Source organism: Cimex lectularius, unplaced genomic scaffold, assembly GCF_000648675.2.
Source record: "Cimex lectularius strain Harlan isolate CLEC.00 unplaced genomic scaffold, Clec_2.1 scaffold150, whole genome shotgun sequence".
NCBI lineage: Eukaryota > Metazoa > Arthropoda > Insecta > Hemiptera > Cimicidae > Cimex > Cimex lectularius.
Window position 1 is genome coordinate 1067950 of NW_019392717.1, and position 24052 is coordinate 1092001.

A 24052-nucleotide genomic window follows, 5' to 3' on the forward strand; every position below is an offset into this window, starting at 1 on the left:
AGCGATATGACACATGCCATAGTACCTTTTTACATTAAACTGCTATGTATACTGGCAGACGCTCCTTTGTTGTTACAAAAAATGTTAGAAGATTTGGAAATGTATTGTGACTACTGGAAACTTCTAACTTCAAAACCAAATTAAAAACAATAAATTTAATTTACAAGCAAACGAAAGATGGAAATTTAAAAATCGTTGAAACATTAACGTTTATTTTGGGGATCTTATTGACATCATACATTTGATGGAAAAAATAAAACTAGCGAAATTAGGCTTTAATAGAACGGCACGTTATGCAGTGCAAATTTGGGTGTACAGAAGATACATAAATTTAGAAAAATTCCAACAGACCGTTGTGAACAGAATATTAACTCTTCCCAACATTATGCAATTTATTTAGAAACTAATACTTCAAGATTATTTCTTTTTAAGTTTAAATTACATTCCACCTTGATTGCCAAATCATTAAATGATCATAAAAAGCTGGCTAATTTAATTACTCATGAAAATGTTAAGTTAAAGTCTGGTTGGAAAGAGTGCAGGAACCCGAAATCCCCATGGTTTTAAATAAATTGAGTTTTAGTAGTTCTTCGCTGTAAAATTTTTGGATAAGCTCAGGTTGAGGGAAGGGACAGATTACTGGCCAATGTATCTGCAGCAAGCTTCCACCCGTGCTACAAACAGCTACGTCATGATCTAGATTACATCAACCATTAGTATAAAAAAGGCTAGCTTACTTTTTAAATTAAGAACTGAAATAGTAAACTTCAATTATCAACCCTGGAGACAAAATTACCTTTGGTCACAATGCAACTACAATGTCAATAAAACTGAGCATTTTCTATGTGAATATCCTATCCTGGAGAATTTCATTTAATTGTTTACAACCAGAGATCTTTGTCACATACTCAGTGTTTAGCCATTTTAAATAAAGATTTTTATTCATATACCATTTCTTCTTTAAAATACAGACAGTTTTTGGAAGATGAATTTAATCAATTTATTAAAAAATAATATTTTTCCTAATTTTAATGTTTAGTTCTGTATTTGTTATATATTTGCTATGAAAACTCAATAAACAAACTCTAACCCATTGCTATTATGTTAATCTCTTCAGAGGAGTATGTTGCTAACTGATACTTAAGTCAACGGAAATAAAAACCAAGAAAATATTGGATACACCAATAACAATATTTTCGGATTCTGCTTTTCTGCTATTTTCTTACCATGCCCTTTTATAACTAAAAACACTGTACAGGCTACAAAGACAAATAGAAAAAAAGAAATAAAAATATATTTTACAGTTTCACACTTCTATTACAATAGATACAAAATAATAAAACAAATGGCTGCCTTTGACGTCTTAAAATAAAATTATTTCTTTGCAAATGATATTTTCATGGCATGTGTCGGTGTTATTTTAAAACCATTTAGAGACATCTTTGCTTCGGCAGATTGATGTTCATTTTCAAATTCTACAAATGCGATGTCATGCCTATTTGGTACTAATCGGACTTCCTTAAAACCAGGAAACCTAAAGGAAAAAAATAAAATTTCAATTATTCCCATTCAAAATGATTCCCGATATAAAATTTTCAGGCTGATACTCACTGATTGAAAAGCATGGATAACATCATTTCATTGGTTTCATCTGGTAGATTTGTAAGGAACAAAATTTGATTAGGTGGTTGTTCTGGAAAACATAAAACGTGTTAATTAAAAAAATTCAACAAATAAAAATATTTATGCGGTTGAAATTAATTACCATGCATCTGTCTACTGTTTGGTGCCGAATTTTGACCAGCCGACCTAGCCTGTTCCTTGGCAGCTTTCTTTTTAGCTTTTTTGGATTCGACCGGTTCTTCCACTGGAGGCTTCTTTATTTTCTTTGGCCTCTCTTGGTAAGTGCCCTTTAATTTGGCTATAATATCTGAATCCGTTTTACAAAATGCAATTTTCTAAAATAAAAAGTACACTATATTAAAATAAGCATTAGTATTAAAAAATCATAAAATTTTGTGAGTAATACATGGTTTGATCAACCTCAATTTTGCTCTATAAAATGTTCTAATTTTTTTTTTAAATTAGTTAATTACCAAACAATAATTGGATTGCCAGTCCTTACTGTTTGAGCAGCCTAACATGTTTCAGCGTTTTGCCTTCTTCAGTGTTGGAAGTCACAATTTTAGCGCATAAGCAATTTTGCTTATAGCTTGTATACTTGAATGACATTACGATTTTTTTAAATAATTGTTATTATTTTATTTGTACCCTATACATATTAATACATATTACAAATGTGATGATTAAAAAACTTTTTTTCATTCACCATAATACCAGTGCTGCCACAGAAACATACCATGAAAAACCAACCAATGCTGACACTCGGTGAGGGATTAAAGGGGCAAGGAGGTCCTGAGGTCATCGACGATTAACGAGATGTGGCAGATTATCGGGAATATGTAGAGAGCTCAGGCAGTAGGGCTAAGATGGATCGAGAGTTCGATGTGAAACTTTTGTTGTTAGTTTAGACTATCAAGGTAAATTTTGGTCCTAGAAGTCTTGGTAGTTGGCTTAAGCGGGGAACACACCGGCACAACGCTATCCGACATGACCCGAACCCACCCGACGCAAATCCAATGACCAATTTTCCATACGATTGTAATACCCACCCCCATGCACATCTGCTCGATGCCACACAACATTACCCTACTCTACGCTCCCACTGTCCACATTTTTGTTGAGTAGCGTTGAGTACAGTCAAATACAAAAGAATCACACACTCATAGTTTTATTGCAAACTATATGTATAATTGTTGTTATATTAATTACAACATCCTTATTTTAATACAAACCAAATTAAGCGAGATCAAAAATGCATTATTTTTTATTTAAAAAAATTAATTTTAATTGTTTGGCAGAAAAATGATCAAAACACCGGAATACCATTTATTAATAGAATGAATTTAACTACAATTTATTACATTGTTTTGCTCATAAAATTTAATTAAACTTTATGACACGGTTTTGCTCATAAAATTTAATTAACAATTTATTTCATGGTTTTGCTCATAAAATTGAACTAACAATTTATTACATGGTTTTGCCCATAAAATTACACCATTTTTGTCGCATAAAGTCTGAACCGGACACTCGTATTTTTTGTAGTTTATTTCAAACTGTGTATATGTAATTTTGTTGTTATATTAATTACAACATTCTTATTGTAATATAAACCAATTAAACAAGATCAAAAATTCACGAGTTTTTATCAAATTTATTTAATTATGATGGCTAGGCAGAAAATTTATCAAAACACCGGAATAACTTTATTTAAAACAACTATTGGTTGGATTATTAAAATTTAACTAACAATTTATTACATGGTTTTGCTCAACATAATGCATTAAGAACAAAAGAAGCATTGTGATTGTGATACATGCTGTGTAATTGTAAGTATCGTGGACTTGACATTGCACAGATGTGCACACCCTACCAAAATGAGACATGGCATTGGGTCAGGTCGCGTCGTGTTGGGTCAGTGTGTTCCCCGCTTATGTCGTGTATGGCGATTCCATTTCAGTCTGCTATCTACATATAGTCCTAAGTATTTGACTTGAATGGAACTTGATATCTCTTTGTTCTTGATGTACAATGGAGAGCAAGATTGTTTTCTTAATGTGATGGTACATATTTCTTCATTCAGTCTTGTCATCAACTTTGTGCACCAGATAAGCTCAAGGTGTTCCTGGATATTGGGAAGGAGTCGAGTTAGAGGACAACTTGCAGTATTGTCTGCGTAGGTGGTGATGGCGGTTTTAGGGTTTTATAATATAGGTAGATGAGCAGTATAAACGATAAAAGGAATGGGAGTGAGAACGCTCCTTTGTGGGAACTCAACTTGTATGAGAACTCATTACCGCACCTCACTCTGAAGCCGCGGTCTGTTAGGTAGGATTTCAGGATGATAATAAGGAGTGGATAAGAAGCGTTTAAGTTCATAAAGCTTGACCGGTAAATGCGTTAAAACTAAATGTGTAAAGTTGATGTTTTACCATTGGTTTTTCATAAAAAGGAAATCCCTGCATGGACTTCAAGGCGTTGGTTGCACTCGCTATTTCCTTGAATATTACGAACGCCTGGCCCCTCATTTTGAGCGTTTTCAATGCGACTATGTCCAAGATCTGTCCGAACTGGGAGAAAATGGCATAAAGCGACTTTTTAAGCTCTAAAAAGGAAAGAAACAAACGGATAAGTTGAGGCCTTGGTACAAGTGCTTTGATATTCGACCGGTTGAACGTTTTCCCCTCGGCTCACCTTCTTTTTTAATCTTCTCGTTGAGATTGTTGATGTAAATCGTGTGATTCGGCCTAATATCCATTATTTTGAAATATTTAAATAAATCGAGTTTTGTACGGAAACGAAACGAAGAACGAACGCCGACAAACTCTACAGTACACCAGAGAGTAGCGACTTGTAAGGTTACAAACAAGCCCGGTAACGGCTGTCGCTATCATGTGCCTCCAATACATAAATAAAAATACTTTTCATTAAAACGAAAAAAATCAACTAAATTTTAATGTAGTAAAACAATCAACACACTAAATAATATATCAGATTAATTTATATAAAAAGTAATTGTTAAAACAACACAGTACGTTTTTCCTTGTGTGAACTAAACTGCACAAAAATGAATAGGGATGTTGCCAATTTTGTAGTATTCACTTTCCCTAGCATTTTAATTATAAATTCCATTAAAATTTATTATGTTTTTTACCGAAGGAAAATTTAATTAAGGGATTTGGAAAAATAACGAAATAAAAGGTTTTACTTCCATAATTTTGTTTGTTGGATACATTAACTTTTTTAAACAATTAATACCATGTATATGTTCTCTGTTGGCTAAAACCTCTGTGCACCTGTTAGGCATATTGTTAATAGGCTTGTCAATAATTTCATGAGGAATTTCACTCCATATAATGTTGCAATGCTGTACTCTGTTGCTGCAGGTCAACTGGCTGCGAATGGTGATCGAAAAGCCTTTTCTGCAATGCATCCCAGATGGGCTCAATGGGATTGAGGTCTGGAGACAATAGGGGAAGGGGCAGAGGAGAAATTCCCAAGTTTTCTAAACAATGATGGACAACTCTGCCTCTATTATGTCTGACATTGTCCTCCAGAAATCGAAATGCCAATGAGATCCCTTGTTTGAGGGATGAATCCCCCGATAATTTCTTGGACATAATGAGCTGCAATGAGGTTGTCTTTAACAATATGGAGTCCAATTCATTTTCCAGTGTACATCCCAGCCCAGACACTGCCTTATACACTGCCTCCTTCGAATTGCACTGAAGGGCCCATGAACTGGGGCACTGTACACATCCCCTGTTCTTTGTAGACTCTTCCACGCTTGCTATCACTATATACAACTCATCAGTAAAATAACAGCATTCCAATTGGTGTTCACTTCTAGGCTCTTGCTGCACCGTACCCTCTTGAATTGCTGGTGGCAGGCTGTTGTTGCAGGTCATCTCAAAGAGGCATATGATGTGAAGTCAACTTACGAATCGTTTGTATTGATGTCTTGCCAAAACAACTTGTACTTCATTTCGATCTGGTGGGCCCTATGGAAAGGTTCCATCTTGCAATAATGGCAAATTTCTGTCCTCTCTTAGAATTGTAATGTGCTGCCACTACCAGGCCTCCTATTGCCACTTCTCCGAATCAGGCTAAAGCTGCCCTGGTTTTGACCCTTAGCCTTACCCATTCTGTGTTTCGCCAGAGTGGGTCTTGTCTTCTTTTGAATTTTTCACAGGGCAGCTTGATTCATATTCATCAAATATAAATCCTATCTGCTGTAACTGCAAGTTTTAGTACATTGCAGATGCTTAGTATTTTCATCACTGTTGCATGATCACAGGTTGTGCTGTACCATCTCAGTGAAATTTGCTCAGTAAGTGTTTTGAGTTTTGAGTATATTGAAATACGGTATAGTATATTATAATTAATATAACGAAATTCTGGGGCAATGGATTCTACATTAGTATTTGTCCTGTTATTTTCAGAAAAACCTCTGTCGGTTACTATATGTAGTCGGTACTATAAAACAAAAGTAAACCACTTGCTTTCTGCACAAATAGATTGAGAGATTCTGTAGTTAGGAATCAGTCATTGGTTCAATGGGAATGTATTCTAGGATTACATGGGGAAAAGATCATTAAAGACCACCACAGAAAATAAAAGCAAAACTACTACACCTAGATGTGTTAAGACTGCTGACTAAACTATTAGTCATAATTACAGACCTGGATCAGCAGAAACAAGCCAGTGCAGATATTGCCAGGAAAAAGAACCTGAAGGATGAATATGATAGCACATAAACCTTTGGGATCTAGTAAAAGCCATATACTTAACAGAGAGTGATGTTCAAGGTCATAAATAGGCTGTCTCTTAATAACCTAAACCCTAACCTAATTAGGAAAATAACACAAAACAGTACTTGGAAAATTTTATAAATGCTTCATTTAAAGTTCATTGGGCAGTAAAATTTGTTCAAACTGAAAATGTCTTAATTTTTTAAACATCTGGTTTTACCATTTTCTTATTCATTTTCTCTCCTTAATATTTTTGTACTACAATTTCCCTGATTTTCTCTTTTGTTCAAAGACTCATCAGAAATAAAGAGTTCTTTCTAGCAATGGAAAACAAGATTTCCCAAGGCTCTTTGGACATAAATGGTTCCAATGTAAGCCTCTATAGCATCATGGTGACAGTCATTGAGGCTAGCAATCTTATTTGGACCGGGATGCTGACCCAAGTCAGCATCCTATTTGGAAAAAAGACGAGAAGAACAAAGATAAAAGCTGGAACTGACAGCCCATACTACAATGAAGTAAGTTGAAATTAGAAAATTTAATATGCATTTTAAGGGATTAATCATGGCGCTTTCCCCCCACAGTTTTTTGTCTTTAAATACAAGGGAAAATTCAATGATATGATAAATCAGGTATTGATCATAAATGTGAGTAAATTAAAATTTAAAATTTTACCATGTGTAAAATTCACTTAAGTTATTAACAAAATTATTTAATTATATGGAAATTAAATGAGTTTATGATTTTTCTAATAATGTCATAAAACATAGTAATGAAACTTTTAGAAAATTTTTAACCATTGTATCTTTAAGCTTAGAAAAATCATTATTTGTTTTTATAATAAATATAAAAATAAAGATGTTAACTTTTAAGAGAATTCCTTTCATAATAGTATTAAGTACTTTAAAGGTTTACCGTCCTTGCACTTTAATAAAAAGGAAGAAGTTAATTGGAAGCGCTAGGTTTGATTTATCAACTATTTGGATACAACCTGGTAATAAAACAAATCAAATACATTTTTTTTAATGAATAACCTCGAGTGTGATCTGTTGAAGACCATGAAATTGTGCAAAAGTGGATTGTCCTCACACACCCCGAAGAACCTATTGGTTCTGTCAAGGGTTATCTAAAGTGTAGCATAGCTGTCGTTCCTTCAGGCGTACCGATGAAGAAATCAACTGTACAAAGATTCAACGATAAAACACAGGCAATTAAAAAGTAATGTTGTTTTGCCTAATGTAGAGCCTCCATTTAACTGACATTCTTGATGCAGCGAATATTTTGTTCCTGAGTCCCTCGGAAGTGGGAGATTAAAAGCAATGTACATTATGAAGATATATCGAATCACTGGTTTATGCCAGAAAAGAATGTCCATTTTCAGTAAGAAGCATGGATCAAAAACACCAAAATGTTATATTAGCATTTACTATGCAAGATTACATGTAAGATTTTTTATTACACCATTATTAAGCTGGAAAACACTATTATACTTTTGAACCTAGGGTAGTACATCAAAAAGACAATTAATATCCAGTGAATGTTATTGGAATGAAGAGATAACCTTTACCGAAGTGTTCCCACCACTTTTTAACAGAGTGAAAATTGATGTTTATCTAAAAAAGAAATGCGTTTGTTCAAGATTTATCAATTTTAGAGAAATTTCAGACCCGGCTGTTAAAGGTATTGAAGAAGGAGTGTAACGTACTGACACAATGACCAACAAATTGCAGGTTTTCTACCAACCTACGGTCCAGCTTTCTTGCATTTTTACAACACAGAGTATAATTTCATGGGCTCTCTTTTAATGTCAATAGAGACAAAGACGGTAATTAATTTACCAAAAGGTCATAAAATGGTTTCAGTAAAAAGGACAAGTACAGCAGAAATATTAGAGGTTGGTATACTTGGTATACTCTGATATACAAAAAATTAACTATTTTTCATTTTTAGAATTTATATTGGAATGTAGAAGAATTTGCTATAGTCGGTATTCTATTTGATGTATCAATGCTTCCGATTAGTATAAGCAAGAAGAAGAAGCTAAGCCTGTCAATGTGTTTCTCCGAAGATGAAAAGTGCTCTACAGGTTAAAAGAATGCTTGTAATCTTGAACATTGCTGAGAATTTGTTTTTATAATTGTAGACTTTTGTTCTATCTGGTCCAATCTCACTGTGAAGAGTGAACAGAGTCATTACAATTACGCCGATGTGGATATGAAAAATAAACCAACACTGTTTGTAAAAAAAAAATTTCCCGATTTGCGACACCGCCTTTTCATCTCGAACACTCTTGACAATGTCAGCAGAAAACTTGTAAGTCGAATGTATTGGTATCATTTTATTTATTTTTAATAATTTATGCCTTAGAAGAAAGGTCTGGAAGATGCTCTTTCTATAAATGAACACCTTCCCGAAGAAGCAAAATCAATTTTGAGAAACACTCTAGAAACTTTTCAACTGGATTGTTCATTTATTCTACAGTCTGAAATGAAAGCATACACTAATCTTCAGAAAGAGCGAATAAAAATAATTTACAATTCACTTGTAAAACCTTTAACCAATGCACATAGTCGATTAGTAAATAATCCGTTCTTTAATTACAGAAAACTGCACATGATGTTTTTAATATGAATAACTTTTATTCATATCCCTTTAACGAACAGTTTAAACAAGCCTATTCAATTTATACAACAATTCATAAGCTTGTAAAAGATGTAAGTACTTTATAAATCAGTTCACAGCGTACAAAAATGCATAGAAACTTAATAAAAATTTGTTGCTGTTTCAGCCTCAAGACAATTTCCCACATATAATATTTAAACTGAAATCAGGAAAACGGATGTTGGGATATTCAAAACTTTTAGCTAAAGACATTTTGTTTTCGGCAGATGTCTACGAGAAAGGGCAATCCTGCGGAAAGATAAATTCAATATATTTTAAGGTAAGAAAGATTCTCTTAGATCCTGTAGATTTATAGATGAAAATAACAATAGTAAAAATGATTTGGAATGTTGAAATTAAAAAGTAACAGAGCATTAGCAAAAGAAGCTCACAACTAGTAAATAGATAAAGATTGAGCATTTTTGTTTTTAATTGTAAATACTATTCAAATATTTCTTTATAACAATAAAATAACTAAAAAATAGACCTTATGGCACATTGTAAGATTTGTGTTTACCTAATACAAATTTAATAATATATATTAAATCTGAGGATGAAGAAATATGTTCAATAAAATATAAATAGTAAACATATTAACATACATAAATACATCCGTATCTATTTATATACCATTCCTCAGTCAAGGTGGTGGAGTACTTGATTTTCTTCCATAGTCTTTTACACCTATTATATAACTAACCTAATTGAGGGTCGATGTTGTACTCAATATTCTACCAATGGCCTTTCCACATTACACAATCATGCTAATAAATACATTCACTCTCAACACAAACTAGGGAGACAAAACTATCAATTTTGTGTACAATAGAACAACCCAGTTTCCTCCAAAAATAAGAACATGGGACTCAGGTATTCACTGTTGTTGTGCCCAAGCACCATTCTCATATTGGGTGGCTCATATCCTCTATGTAGAGCCAAGGAATTGCTTTCTTTGGAAGTGTAACACATCAAGCAACCTTCCTGCTGGATAAATGCAAAGGTTTTGGGCCGAAAGTTATTGTCCGTGTGAGTTAACTTTGGCATATTCTGTTTGGTTATAAATATTTTATTTATCAATCCATATTATTAGTCATAATTGACCATATTAATTATTTCAATTAATTATTCTTTTTATCTAAGTTCTGGTTGAGATGAAACAGTTTGTGTCACAAATGGGATGTGAATCCACGACCTTTGATTCAATACACCGTGCTCTAACCACTTGAGCTATTGTGGCTTCGATCCAATCAGACACCAACTCCCCATTTCAACCTCCAACCTTTCAAATTTCCATTTTTTTTTTTGTTGCTATTTTTCAAATGTTGTGTAATCAGGATTAGATTCTCAGTGTCTTATGAAGGGCTACAGGGAGCTTGTTAGCGAAGTGATTAATTATTATATTAATTCATGTATGTTAGCGGTCATTATTGACCATATTAATTGTTTCAATTAATTCTTTTTATCTAAGTTCTTGGTTGAAATAAAAAAAGTTAGTGTCATGAGCGGGATTCGAACCGATTACCTTTGGCTCAATGCTCTAACACTTGAGCTATCGTGGCTTCAATCCAGACACCAACACTCCATCTCAACCTACAGCCTTTTAAATTTTCCCTTTTTTTGCCATTTTTCATTTCGCTCGTGACACTAACTTTTTCATCTCGTCCAAAACTTTAGGTAAAAAGCATAATTACCTGAAATTTTGTTTATTGTTATTTTTATTTGTGTACCTTAGTGACCTGTTCTTTCAAAATTTGTTGAAGTCGTGAGGAGCGGTCAAGAATGAGGTAGTTTAGAAAAACCCTTTTTTTTCTATTTTTTTTTTTTTTTTTTTGGCGCGTTTTGACCTTTATTTGGGTCATCCTCAGGGCCTTGGTAAATTACAAAAACATTTAAGGTGTCAATATAAAAAGAGTTGTGAAACGCGGACAGCAGAATAAAAATTCCCGTTTCACAATACTTTCACACAAAACCAATATGACACCACAAGACTAGCACCACACTTTATGTGAGTATGAAATACTTGGTTCAAAATTTATATTTACATCTTAAATTGTATTTTTTCCAAACAACATATGTTTTGTAATTTACCCAGGCCTTGAAGATGATCCGAATAAACATCGAAATGTCGAAAAAAAAAATAATAAAAGTGTTTTTATAAACTACCTTATTCTTGACCTCTCCTCACGACAAATTATTTTTATTGATATCTTGTGTTGTATTAATGGCTTATGACACAATTTATTTCCGATATATGGTTGTAAAATTCAAAAAATTATCATCATATGTTCAACGAATAAAGTACTTTTCCATTCATCGTAAAAACCAAAAAAAATTGAAATATTACTAGTTCAGCATTGACAATGTCTAAACTGCACATTTGGAATTAATGCTAGAATTTTAACTAGTGAGAAAATTGATAGTAAAGTGCGTTGACGTGGTGACCTGTTTGTTTTAATTGCAAAGAAAATAAATAAACAAAAGTTGAAAATGATTGTGCAGAAAGAGACGGCAGCTTTCCCCTTTAGTGACGTCACGTTTCACTTCCCCACCCGACGAACGGTCGTCTATCGTTCAGTGCTCGAACGAGGCGAACAGTGAATCTAAGGATGTCGGAGTGACGAGACGTAAAAGAACTGTTGTTTTATCTGATTCGGAGTTTTACGCATTCTTGGTCAATTCGATCTCTGCACAACAACTATGCAGGTGGAAATAGTTTCAGCGACGAACAACAAAACGATCTGCGTCGTAGACGGTCTGACGGCGTCGTCGACCGTCGCAGACGTGAAAAAAGGGGTATCTCGGGAAAAGAAGGACCTGTACCCGGAGAGACAGGCACTCCGGGCGGAGCCGAAAGGTAAGTCGCTCAACGACGACGAGACCCTGGCCGACCTCGGTATGAAAAACGGCGGCCGGCTCTTTTTGAAAGATCTGGGCCCGCAGATCGGCTGGTCGACCGTCTTCCTCGCCGAATACGCCGGCCCGCTTGTCATCTACCTCTACATCTATCAGAGGCCTTGGCTCTTCTACGGCACCGGGGGCTCTTCGGCGCCGATCAGCACGACGGCCCATATCGCAGCCGCCTGTTACACATTCCACTACGCAAAACGGCTCTTCGAGACGGTCTTCGTCCACAGGTTTTCCCACGCGACGATGCCCTTGAGCAACCTGTTCAAAAACTGTTCTTACTACTGGCTCTTCACTGCGTACGTCGCGTATCACGTCAACCACCCGCTGTACACTTCTCCAGGATCGGGCCAGGTGTTCGCGGGCCTCGTCGGCTTCCTGCTCAGCGAAGTGGGCAACCTGAGCATCCACGTCGCCCTCCGGGACCTCAGGCCTCCGGGCACCAAGGAGAGGAAGATACCAGTCGCGACGGGCAACCTGTTCACCTTACTCTTCAACTTCGTCTCCTGCCCGAACTACACGTACGAATTCTTCTCCTGGCTCTCCTTCACCGTGATGACCCAGTGCCTGCCGGCCGGCCTCTTCGCCCTCGCCGGCCTCTACCAGATGTCCGTCTGGGCCATCGCCAAGCACAAGAACTACCAAAAGGAGTTCGCGAACTACCCGAAACAGCGAAAGGCGATCCTGCCTTTCCTCCTTTGAAAAGCCTCCAGCACAATTCAATATTTCGACCTTCAATATTACAGTGAATTCTATTCAAATTCATTCCACATTTCTCGACCGAACATATAACAAAAATCAACGTAAAAAAATTCCATTTAATGTTCAATTTTAATAGTTTACCTGATAGAATTGTATTTACTTTTTTTTAATAACTTTTTTTTATGTTTATGTTTTCCATGTAAAGTTAGTTTTATAAAAATCTAAAAAAATAAATCTCTTGATTATATAATTAACCCTGAAACTTCTCGTATAAATACTAAATAAGGAAAAACATGAAAACTTCGACCTGCAGAAAAGTAGGTAAAAATTGGAATTGATAAAGAAATCACGCTACCTACCTTCACCTCATTAAATATGTCATTAAAGACATTAAAATAAACATAAAAGATTGAAGCATTTCAGGATTTCTTTATTAATCAGAATCTTCTAAACAATCCACTAAAAAAAAGGGAAGCAGCAGTGGTTAAATGCTTCCGTGTAATTCTAGACGTTGGAGTAATTCCAGCAGTATTGCAGACGTTTCTTATCCGCGGCGGATGCGTAATAACCGCGGATGGTAGGAAAAACCACAAATTTCATGCTAGGAAACCTTATCTGATCACCAGGCACTTCTGTATCCCGTGTGGCTAACGTCACTGTTTCGTAAGAACTTTTTTTAAAACTATTTTGTTTTCAAAGTAAAGTTATTTTTTTTACAATCTAAAAAAATAAATCCTGTTTATATAATTAACCCTCAAACTACTATAAATGCTAAATAAATAAAAAACATCGAAACTTCGACCTGCAGAAAATTAGGCAAGTATTGTAATTGATGAAGAAATCGAGAACTTCTCGGCCCTTATTTGTTTATTAATGCTGATGTCATATGATATGCTATATGTCAATAAAGACCTTAATAAATAAACATAAAAGATCGAAGCAGTTCAGGATTTCTTTATTAATCAGAAGGTTACAAACAATCCACTGAAAAAGAAGGAAACAGCAGTTTGGTTAAATCCTGTTTTTTTTTGTACATTACAACTACCTTAAAGTAGGTAATAAGTAACAGTGAGCACGGTAATTAAACCAAGACAAAATTAAAATCAAGAGTGGAGAAAACACCCATTGGTATTACAACAATGTTACAATAATATTGTTTGTTCAATTGATTCCTGTGATCATTTCCTAGGAGATCTCGCGGCCATTTTCTCTTCAGTCGGCGGGGAGGATTTGAGGGGATTCGTCGGGATGCGAGGTTTCTGATGTGTTGGTTTACGTTAGTTGGGAGGTTTTTATGAAATTACGGTAACGGTAACGTATTTCATCTTGTACGAAAGGAATATGTAAATCTGTATGTGTAGTTTGGTTCGATACATAAAATGGAGCATCTAGTATTTTTCGTAGTATTATAGACTGGGCAGTTTGAATGCGGTGGATATTGGAATGTTTGGCTGAACCCCACACTTCCAGTCCGTAAGTCCAAATCGGCTTAACTATGGTGTTGTAAAGCAGCCTTTTATTTTTGAGAGATAAATTAGAGCGTTTGTCAAGAAGTCGTGCAAGAATTCTAAATCGTGTCATAACCTCCTGACGTTTTGTATCCTATGTAATTCCAATATTACAGACGTTCCTTATCCGCGGAGGATGCGTAATAACCGCGGATAATGAGTCCATCGGTTCGTAGGAAAAACCCGTATTTCAAGCATGGAAGCATTTTCTCTCATCTGCACACCAATCAGACGCGTGTGGCTAACATCAATGTTTTGTATGAACCTTTTTTTGAACTACTTTGATTTCAAAGTAAAGTTAATTTTTTAAAAATCTATAACAATAAATCCTGTTTATATAATTAACTCTCAAACTACTCGTATAAACACTAAATAAGGTAAAACAGCGAAAATGCTTTTATGAACTATTTTTTAACTAGTTTGTTTTCAAAGCAAAGTTAGTTTTTAAAAAAATCTAAAAAAATAAATCTCTTGTTTATATAATTACCTCTCAAACTACTTTTATAAATACTAAATAAGGAAAAACATAGAAAATGCTTTTTATGAACTATTTTTTAACTAGTTTGTTTTCAAAGCGAAGTTAGTTTTTAAAAAATTTAAAAAAATAAATCTCTTGTTTGTATAATTACCCCTCAAACTACTTTTATAAATACTAAATAAGGAAAAACATGGAAACATCGATGTGCAGAAAATTAGGTAAAATTGCACTTGATAAAGAAATCTCCAACTTCTTGGCCCTTATTTGCATATTAATGCTGATGCCATATATGTGTCAACCTGGCTGACATCGTCAAAACTCCGGATATAATAATTCACAACAAATTAAAAATTATTTTCTTGGCTGACATACCTACCACCACCATGGGGTGTAATTTCTATTTATTAATGTATTATTAATTATTATTTATTAATGGTAGGTATGTTTATTTATTAATGCCTTAATTGACATATTTAATGATAAATATGTCAATTAAGGCATTAATAAATAAACATAAACGATTGAGGCATTTCAGGATTTCTTTATTAATCAGAATTTTCCAAGCAATCCAGCAAAAAAAGAAGGAAGCAGCAGTTTGGTTAAATCCTTCTGTGTAATTCCAGTATTACATACGTTCCTTATCCGCGGAGGATGCGTAATAACCGCGGATAATGAGAACATTGGTTCGTAGGAAAAATGACAAATTTCATGTTGGAAGCGTTTTTTCTCATCAGAACACCAATCAGGCACTTTCTGTATCGCGTGTGGCTAAGGTCAATGTTTTGTATGAACTTTTTTTAAAACTATTTTGTTTTCAAAGTAAAGTTAGTTTTTTGAAAATCTAAAAAAATAAATCTCTTGTTTATATAATTAACCCTCAAACTATTCCTATAAATTACTAAAAAAGATGGGAACTTCGACCTGCAGAAAATTAGGTAACATTAGAATTTATAAATCATTGAACTTTTTGGACTTTTTTGTTTACTAATGTTGGTGCAATATCTGTGCCAATCTGGCTCACCTCTTCAAGGCTGCTATAACTAAATATGTCAAGTCTCAATGTACATAATTCGGGAGTGTGATCGATTAATAAGGTGGTAGTGGATATTGCAGCCAAGCAAACAATTTTTAATAGTTGTTTTTTTAGTTTGACCCATATTTGACCTGCCTACAGGTCAAATTAAAAACTGAACAATTAAAAATTATTGTCTCGGCTGAGATACCTACCACCATCTCATTAAATATGTCATTAAAAGCATTAATAAATAAACGTAAAAGATTGAAGCATTTCAGGATTTCTTTATAAATCAGAATATTACAAACATTCCACTAAAAAAAGAAGGAAGCAGCAGTTTGGTTAAATCCTTCTGTGTAATTCCAATATTACAGACGTTCCTTATCCGCGGTTATTACGCATCCTCCGAGAGGTTCCTTATCCGCTGAGGATGCGTAATAACCGCGGATAATGAGAACATCGATTCGTAGGAAAAACCACAAATTTCATGCTTGGAAGCATTTTCTCTCATCTGCATACAAATCAGGCCCTCTTGTTTATATTCTTAACCCTCAAACTACTCGTATAAACACTAAATAAGGAAAAACATTGCAACTTCGACGTGCAACGTGCAAAAAATTAGGTAAAATCGAACTTCTTGCCCCTTATTTGTTTATTAATGCTGATGGCATATATGTGCCAACTCCGACTTGCAGAAAATTAGATAAAAATTGGAATTGATAAAGAATTCACGCTACCTACCTTCACCTCATTAAATATGTCAATAAATAAACATAAAAGATTGAAGCATCTCAGGATTTCTTTATTAATCAGAATCTAAGAAACAATCAACTAAAAAAAGAAGTTTGGTTAAATTATTCTATGTAATTCTAATATTGCAGACGTTCCTTATCCGCGGAGGATGCGTAATAACCGCGGATGGTGGAAAACCATTAATTTCATGCATGGAAGCATTTTCTCTCATCTGCATACCAATCAGGCACTTTCTGTATCGCGTGTGGCTAACGTCAATGTTTTGTATGAACTTTTTTTTTAACTACTTTGTTTTCAAAGTAAAGTTAGTTTTTTTATAAATCTAAAACAATAAATCCTGTTTATATAATTAACCCTCAAACTAATCGTATAAATGCTAAATAAGGAAAAAAATCGAAACTTCGGCCTGCAGAAAATTAGTTAAAATTGGAATTTTTAGACCTTATATGCTTATTAATGCTGATGTCATATCTGTGCCTATCTGGCTCACCTGTTCAAGGTGTCCTGATATAACTAAATATGCGAAGTCTCAATATACATAATTTTTCGCTGTGATCGATCTGCATACCAATCAGGCACATTCTGCATACTGTATGGCTAAAGTTAATGTTTTGTATGAACTTTTTTTAAAATGTTATTTTCAAAGCAAAGTTGGTATGTTAAAACTCTAAAAAATAAATTTCTTGTTTATATAATTAACCCTTAAACTACTCGTGTTTAAAATTGATAATGAAGAAAATATAAAACAACAAGAAATTTGATGACTTAATAATATTTGTTTAGTTAAAAAGTGAATACAAATTTTAAAAATTATTTATTAAAAGCAAGCGGTTTCAAAAGGGATACTTTTAACATATATAAACAACCAAGTGTTCATAATATTTGACATTCAAAAAGTACTTCAGTTTAATCTCTCCTTATAATAGGAGTTTAAAAATACGATAACGAAACAGGTCAATTAACGAAATGGGTTGAGAAATAAGTGAAGGCCAAAAACAAATATTGTAGGGAAACAAAAATTTAGAAAGCACAAAGAGAGTTATTTTTGAATTCGTCAATTGAACTTTCTTTTCTGGGAGGAATCCGGACGATTTACACGGTCTGATGTTGATGAAAGCTGTTCATGATTGTAAATCACCTCTTGGCTCCTTTGATGGATCGGATGATATGCACGCGCATGAAGAAGAATGCAAGGCCGTCTTACTTAAGTTAATATTATGACCTATTAGTGATCATCGTCATTATCAACGGACAAGGTTTACACGGGTCTATTTGTTAATTTGTATTTCTTGCCCTTTTTGGCCTTACTACGGCAGCATTTTTTTATTTTTTTATTTTCACTTTACAACATCCTACATCTTTTATCCTTCAACCTGCGAGATGATTTTGCTTACGCAACGTTCATCCTGGCTCTGTGGAGAAATCAAACGACCTCAATATTTCTGGTTTTTTATGGGAGTGATACACATAGCTATATTTTGAAATTTTTAAAGATACTGCCATACAGTTTTTTTCTCGGTTTGTTAAAAAAAAAAAATCCAATTCAAAGTTCAATTAGCCTAGAGCAGAATACATTCCTGATCTGATTGCAAATTTAAACTTTTTTTGCTGGATAATGATTCTATAATTTGTACCGATTAGTTTGGTTATTGCGGCATTTCACCATAAACACTGTTGGACCTTTAAGTTTTTTCTCTTCTTAATTGAAATCCATGGCAACTTGGTAAACCGAAACCCAAAAGAGACATTTTGATCTAGATTTATTAGTGGGGCAATGATGAAAGTAATTTTTTATACGTTGATCGTAGCTTCCTTTGAGATCTGTTTATTATTGGTTATATTCTGTATATATTCTGTAATTAATTAATGTTTCTTTGTTTCAAGTAATTTTGAGTCGTGAAATATATCGAATTTTGTACCGTATTTTGTACGGAGTCTCATTAGTTACAGATTTCAAGCAATAAAAATTACTATTATTTTTTAGATGGCTACTCAAGAAAATAGTTCATATTGTAAATAAGTATTTATTGATTATTTTATTTGGTTTTTGCGGTTTTTCGGAAATCTATCAATTTTTTGACTTAGCGTCTACTATGCTTGGAGATTGAAAATTGCTTGTTTTGACGTAGGCGTATTTTCCCCAAGACGTCAATTTAGTTAACCTAGGGTTAACATTGAAATATGCTTGAACCTGACGAAGACGTTGCCGACTCATTGGCCTAAAACACTAATTTTTACTTAAATCGAAATAGTTCATTGTGTACAAGTGCTTATTGAATATTTTATTTATTTGATTTTTTAAAGTATTTTCCTCCAAGACGTCAATTTAGTTAACCTAGGGTCAACATTGAAATATTCTTGAACCTGATGAAGACGTTGCCTACTCATTGGTCTAAAACACTAATCTAAATCAAAATAGTTCATTGTTGTAGTGAAGTTTTAATGGAATATTGTATTTATCTGTATAATTTATTCGTAACTAATAGCTGTTTAGTTGATCTAGTGATAAGGTCTCAAGTATATTTGATTTTGACGTAGACATAGTACACATGCCTACTAATAAACCCAAACATGTAAATCGTAACACGAAATCAATTCATTGTCGTAGACAAGTCATTCAGTATTTTATTTTATGGTTTTTCTGAGAGATATCATTTTCATGTTTTTTTTTTATCAGCCTTTCAGCCACAGCCAACGGTCGACCGCGAGAGCGACCCCACCAGACCCGACCATCCCAAATAACCCCAATTCATTTGTCGCTATTAAAATTTAATTTTTGCCTTTTTTATAAATTTATACATATATTACATATTTTTAGGTCTTCTAAGCTTAGTATCTTGACATTATCAAATGGACTCAATGGTATCAAATTTCACCAAGCTTGTCACTTTTTCAAACAAGTCGTTCCTATGTTTACTATGTTTAGGGCAGTTCATAATTATATGCCATGATGTTACATTTTTATGCTTAATTTGTACAGGTATGAATTACGTATGACATGTCCGGATCTCAACCTGTATATCCTTTTCTTATTAACTGTTAACTCTTTACTGAACCATGGGTCCATCCACTCTTTTGTCCCTCTTAATCTAATATAGAATTTTCCTTTTTCACTGGCTATTATTTGTGCTCCCATTGTTTATTCCTTCTAAGGCTAGTCATATCACTTTCGGGTATCTTCATCTCTGTTACTATCCCGTCGATTGTAGCTTTCTTAGCCAATAAGTCTAGTTTGTTGTCATTTCCCTCGATCACTATATGGCTTCTTATCCACGCAAAGTATACCGTTTTACCTTGGGTATACGACCTTTCTAAATGGGACGATATTTGAAGGCGTGCTATATTTTTTTTACTGGGGCTTCCGTCATCTAGGTCATTTCAGCCCCCAACTACGTCTATAATCTAGTTACCCTTTCAAACACTACATTTATTCAAATAAATACATTCATACACATAAATACAGTACACTCATTCCGTTTGGTCGGTGGAGTACTTGATATTCCTCCACCGACCCTATACTCAAAGTAATCTAGATTTGGGTCGATAGACTACTTTCATAAATATTCCGCCATCGACCCCGAGCACACACTCTTACGCTCTCAATGTTCGAGGGGCGACAATGACGTTATATTTCACCCTCACCCCTCGCCATTCACGCTAATAAATACATTCACTCAGACGGCATGTGCTATTATAGGAGAGCCTATTTCTTTTGTTGTCCAACAGTTGTAATGCACTTTTGCTATCTGTCAAATTGCAATGTTCTTATTCATCAGCCTATTCCAGAGCTCGCCCAATTGCAATTAGCTCTGCTGAAACTGTCAGGATGTTCGGTAACTGCATTCAATGGCCTTGGAGTGAACTGGATCCCACACATCTCTTCCATTTATTTTTGATCCATCTGTATAGATAACATGAGCATCTTTCCATTTGTCCCTAATTGTTTCTTGTAAAATTGCCTTTACCACTCCCGGATCCACATCCGTTAAATGGGTATTGTAGTCAATTTTGAATCCATCTAGTTTCGATTTCAGAAACCCAGTAACAGATTTTTTTTTATGGTGCCGATAGAGTTGTTGGGGACTTTGTTGTTTAGAAGGCTGATTATTTTTCAAATAACGACCGTTCCCGTCTTCCTGTTTTTATTATAAATTTATTGGCAAGAACATGTCTTAGGACTCGTTCCATGTTTTTTTTCTTTGACAGGGCATCCGAGAGCTTGGTCATTTCAGCCCCGAAGCACTAGCGAAATACCGCTACACACTCGATGCACAATCACACCAATAAATACATTCATACCTATATATATATTGATCGCAGTCATACTGTTTGATAGATGGAGTACTCGATATTCCTCCATCTACCTGTTCCCTATAATAGACTACTCTAATTTGGGGTCGATGGGGTATTTTATGAAATTTCCTCCATCGGCCCAAGTCATACACATAACCTGAGAAGCGATGGAGAAGATACATGACCATCAGCCCCTCTCCATTCACACCAATAAATACATTCACTCATACAAGACACAGAAACACACTCGTTACATGTTGTAGGAATAGTACCTGATTGACCTTAACCAACCGACACAACGTGAAATCGGAATACATTCATTGTTCTAGACAAGTCCTTACTGCATATTTTATTTTATTTTTATGCTTTTTGTAAGAAATATCCAGTTTATTTTATTTACTGTTAAGATCACAAGTGTGCCTTTTATGTATACATCGTACATGCTTACTCATGACTTAAAACACCGATAAAACTTGAAATCTAAATTATTCATAGTTGTATACACGTTCGTATTGCCTTTTTTGTTTTTATGGTTTTTGGACCCTGTATAAGTTTTGATGAACTAGTCTTAAATCGCAGGTACGCTTAAGTTTGACGTTGATAGATGCTTATCAATTGACCTAAACCATCTTATAATTCGTAATCAAAATAGTTCATTGTCACAGACAAGTTCTTATTAAATATTTCGTTTGTTTTTATAGTTTTTCTGTGAGAAATCAGTTTAGTTTGTACTAAAGTACGGGCATTCTTCATATGGTCTGCGAAATGTTAAGTTAGGTCATTTCCGATCATTTTTGTTCTGCCTTGTACGAAAACAGTAATTCGTATCGAACTCGTAATTGACTCGATGCATTTGATCTTTTCCAAAAAGAAATTTCAATGCTTTGACCGTTGCAACAAATTTTGCCGCGTCACCTAGACAACAAAGACTAGCTTTCTCATGAACGTTTGCACATTTATATCTAACAAAAATAATTTACCGAAGAAAGTAAACTTATAAAGCATTTCGGTGTATACAAACTAAGTTTCTAACAAGTTGTCCGTTCGTAGCAGTTCTCAGCCTGCTAGAAAAAAATAACCATTTCTACCTAGCAAACCTATGTGAACATTACTTTAATTTTTATCTACAGACCAGATTACACTTAATTAGGACTGGCCAAACATAAAATAATATTTTCAAGGTAGATTCTTAATTTTTAAAGAATTTCTTTTTGCCCAGTTAAATTTTCGATTTCATTTTAAATATAACGAGGTGTTTAACGTTTTGTAACAGACTTTGGATTCAAACTTTAAAATTTAAAAATTGACGAGTTTTTTACCAAATCTTCTCATTTAAAGCTCTGGGTATTTCAGCTTTTTCAAAATTCTGAACAGCTGACAGAATTTCAATGCAATAAAGAGAATGGAAAATTTTGTCATTTTTGGTGGAAAAAGTTGGATTTTGAAAATTTCAGCTCACATTTCAAATAATAGATCGTAGACAAAAATTAAAACAAAATTAATTAACTTAGACCTCTAGACATTTTAAGATTGCCACTGATTTCTTTAAAATTTCGAAAAGAAAAAACACATCCTAAATGTACAAATTTTACAACTATCATAATTAACTGCACAGACAGTCAAATAGTTTTATTTTTTTCTAGCTACAGGCATGTTTCAATTCAAACTTTTAAGTTCACGTTCGCACGATTTAAGGGTATTGAATGTATGGGATGTTTAATTCAGTTAACACCGATGACCCCTATTCTATTCATATGTTTTTCCCACACTAAAGAAAACGTTACGCTAGTCATTAACATCTTCGAAACTACGTGGACAAAACAAATCGTGAACATTTTATCAAGTTGATAAAACTCCAGTGATAGATAGAAACTTTTTTTAAAAATAAATACAAAAGTAAAAATAGAAGAGTAAAAAAAATCTTCTTGGCCATGCAGCTTGTCGGCAAATGCAAAATGGTCATATATCTTTAAAAAAAGTGTAGATAATAAAAACTAAATATTAAAAAAACATGAAAATGATGAGTGTAATTTCCCAAAACATCCAAATAAGTTATGAATTTACTTTTAAAAACCCACGTCGATTTTTTTAAAAACAAAAGTCAATAAAAAGTGTCAAAAATGACAATAGTTCAAATCCTTTTGGGCAAACAAAAGACACTGAATACAAAAAAAAATATAGTGACCAAAAATTTAAATTAAAGTGCAAAATAAATAAATCAATAAATCAACTAAACTGATATCCAAACAGAAAATAAAAACAGAAAATAAAACTAAACTGAAATCCAAAACATCCAAACAGAAAATAAAATTAAATCAACTAAACTGATGTCCAAACAGAAAATAAAATTAAATCAACTAAACTGATATCCAAACAGAAAATAAAATTAAATCAACTAAACTGATGTCCAAACAGAAAATAAAATTAAATCAACTAAACTGATATCCAAACAGAAAATAAAATTAAATCAACTAAACTGATATCCAAACAGAAAATAAAATTTAGTTTCTTCTGATACAAAATTAAAAAAAAAGGAATTATAAAATATACTATTACAATAGATTACAGAAAATTTTATTTAAAAAAAGCAATTCTATTCCATATGTCCCATATTGGTTGTAGTAGCAGTGAATTATTATAAAATATACTAATACAATAGACTACAGAAAATTTTATTTAAAAAAAGCAATTCTAGTCCATATGTCCCATATTGGTTGTAGTAGCAGTTTGTTTTGTGAAATTTGTTTTTCGTCGAAAGCTTAGATTGTCATTCTATAAGTTTGTAGTGTCTGATTAGGTCTTGTTTAGGTTGTTTCAGTCATATGTACTGATTCCACACTAAGCATAAGTCTAGTCTGAACCCAAGGTAGCGTACGCAGTCTGATTTGGGGATAGGAATACGTAATGTAATTTTCCATTGTCTACACTAATCTGACATACATGTGATATGCCCCTTCTGAAGCAACTGCAGGATCGGGGTTAGGCTATAGTACAGCTGTGTTTTTGGCAAAAGGTTTAGGGGGAACATCTACAGGATTGTCAGAGCACATGGCCCTGTGGTATCCCCACAATCAGAATGCAGTATTCTGAGCCTTGTCAGACTCAAAAGAAACTCTGTTAGATAAGAGCGGAGGATTAAGTAGAGGATATTTGGAAGGACACGCATTAATTTGTACAGGAAACCCTTGTGTCACACCAAGAAAGGCCCGTACAGTATTCTTTTTACACTCAAGATTGGAGGATATTGGTCTATTGCATGAAATATTTGTTAGACGGTGGAATGATGGGGGCGAAAGGCAAACTGATGATTTGGGTGAAGGAGGAGTTTAATTTTTTAATTAATTTAATTTACTACGATAAATTA

The 24052-nt window shown here is 33.9% G+C and overlaps 3 protein-coding genes across 4 annotated transcripts in view; 2 read left to right on the forward strand and 1 right to left on the reverse strand.

Moving 5' to 3' along the window:
- Positions 1–1276: 1276 nt before the first annotated feature.
- On the reverse strand, positions 1277–4497 carry LOC106665994 (U1 small nuclear ribonucleoprotein A). Its single transcript, XM_014392848.2, has 5 exons — positions 4318–4497; positions 4056–4228; positions 1766–1958; positions 1612–1693; positions 1277–1534 (listed from the first exon to the last, which is right to left on the reverse strand). Exons 1-5 carry the CDS (start codon positions 4379–4381, stop codon positions 1375–1377), a joined length of 672 nt encoding a protein of 223 aa, XP_014248334.1. The 5' UTR covers positions 4382–4497; the 3' UTR covers positions 1277–1374.
- Positions 4498–6614: 2117 nt separating this feature from the next.
- Positions 6615–24052, forward strand: part of LOC106664295 (fer-1-like protein 6) — a 41182-nt gene continuing 23744 nt past the window's right edge. For both annotated transcript variants that reach the window (XM_014389894.1, XM_014389903.1), the window contains exons 1-12: positions 6615–6892; positions 6959–7021; positions 7284–7368; positions 7430–7592; positions 7648–7816; positions 7877–8054; positions 8105–8268; positions 8325–8460; positions 8518–8687; positions 8742–8918; positions 8978–9088; positions 9163–9315. In XM_014389894.1, the coding sequence (XP_014245380.1) occupies positions 6698–6892; positions 6959–7021; positions 7284–7368; positions 7430–7592; positions 7648–7816; positions 7877–8054; positions 8105–8268; positions 8325–8460; positions 8518–8687; positions 8742–8918; positions 8978–9088; positions 9163–9315 (1764 nt within the window). In that variant the 5' untranslated portion in view covers positions 6615–6697. The remainder of the gene's footprint in view (positions 6893–6958; positions 7022–7283; positions 7369–7429; positions 7593–7647; positions 7817–7876; positions 8055–8104; positions 8269–8324; positions 8461–8517; positions 8688–8741; positions 8919–8977; positions 9089–9162; positions 9316–24052) is intronic.
- On the forward strand, positions 11586–12875 carry LOC106664306 (probable very-long-chain enoyl-CoA reductase art-1). Its single transcript, XM_014389916.2, has one exon. It carries the CDS (start codon positions 11733–11735, stop codon positions 12639–12641), a length of 909 nt encoding a protein of 302 aa, XP_014245402.1. The 5' UTR covers positions 11586–11732; the 3' UTR covers positions 12642–12875.

What these genes read in the sequence shown, in the direction of transcription:
- LOC106665994 (XM_014392848.2), bottom strand. Translation starts at nt 4,381, where the DNA reads ATGGATATTAGGCCGAATCACACGATTTACATCAACAATCTCAACGAG. An exon ending in CTTTTTATGAAAAACCAATG is followed by an intron (nt 1,959 to 4,055) that starts GTAAAACATCAA and finishes TTTTTATTTTAG; the next exon opens with AAAATTGCATTTTGTAAAAC. An exon ending in TTATCCATGCTTTTCAATCA is followed by an intron (nt 1,535 to 1,611) that starts GTGAGTATCAGC and finishes TTTTTCCTTTAG; the next exon opens with GTTTCCTGGTTTTAAGGAAG.
- LOC106664306 (XM_014389916.2), top strand. Translation starts at nt 11,733, where the DNA reads ATGCAGGTGGAAATAGTTTCAGCGACGAACAACAAAACGATCTGCGTC.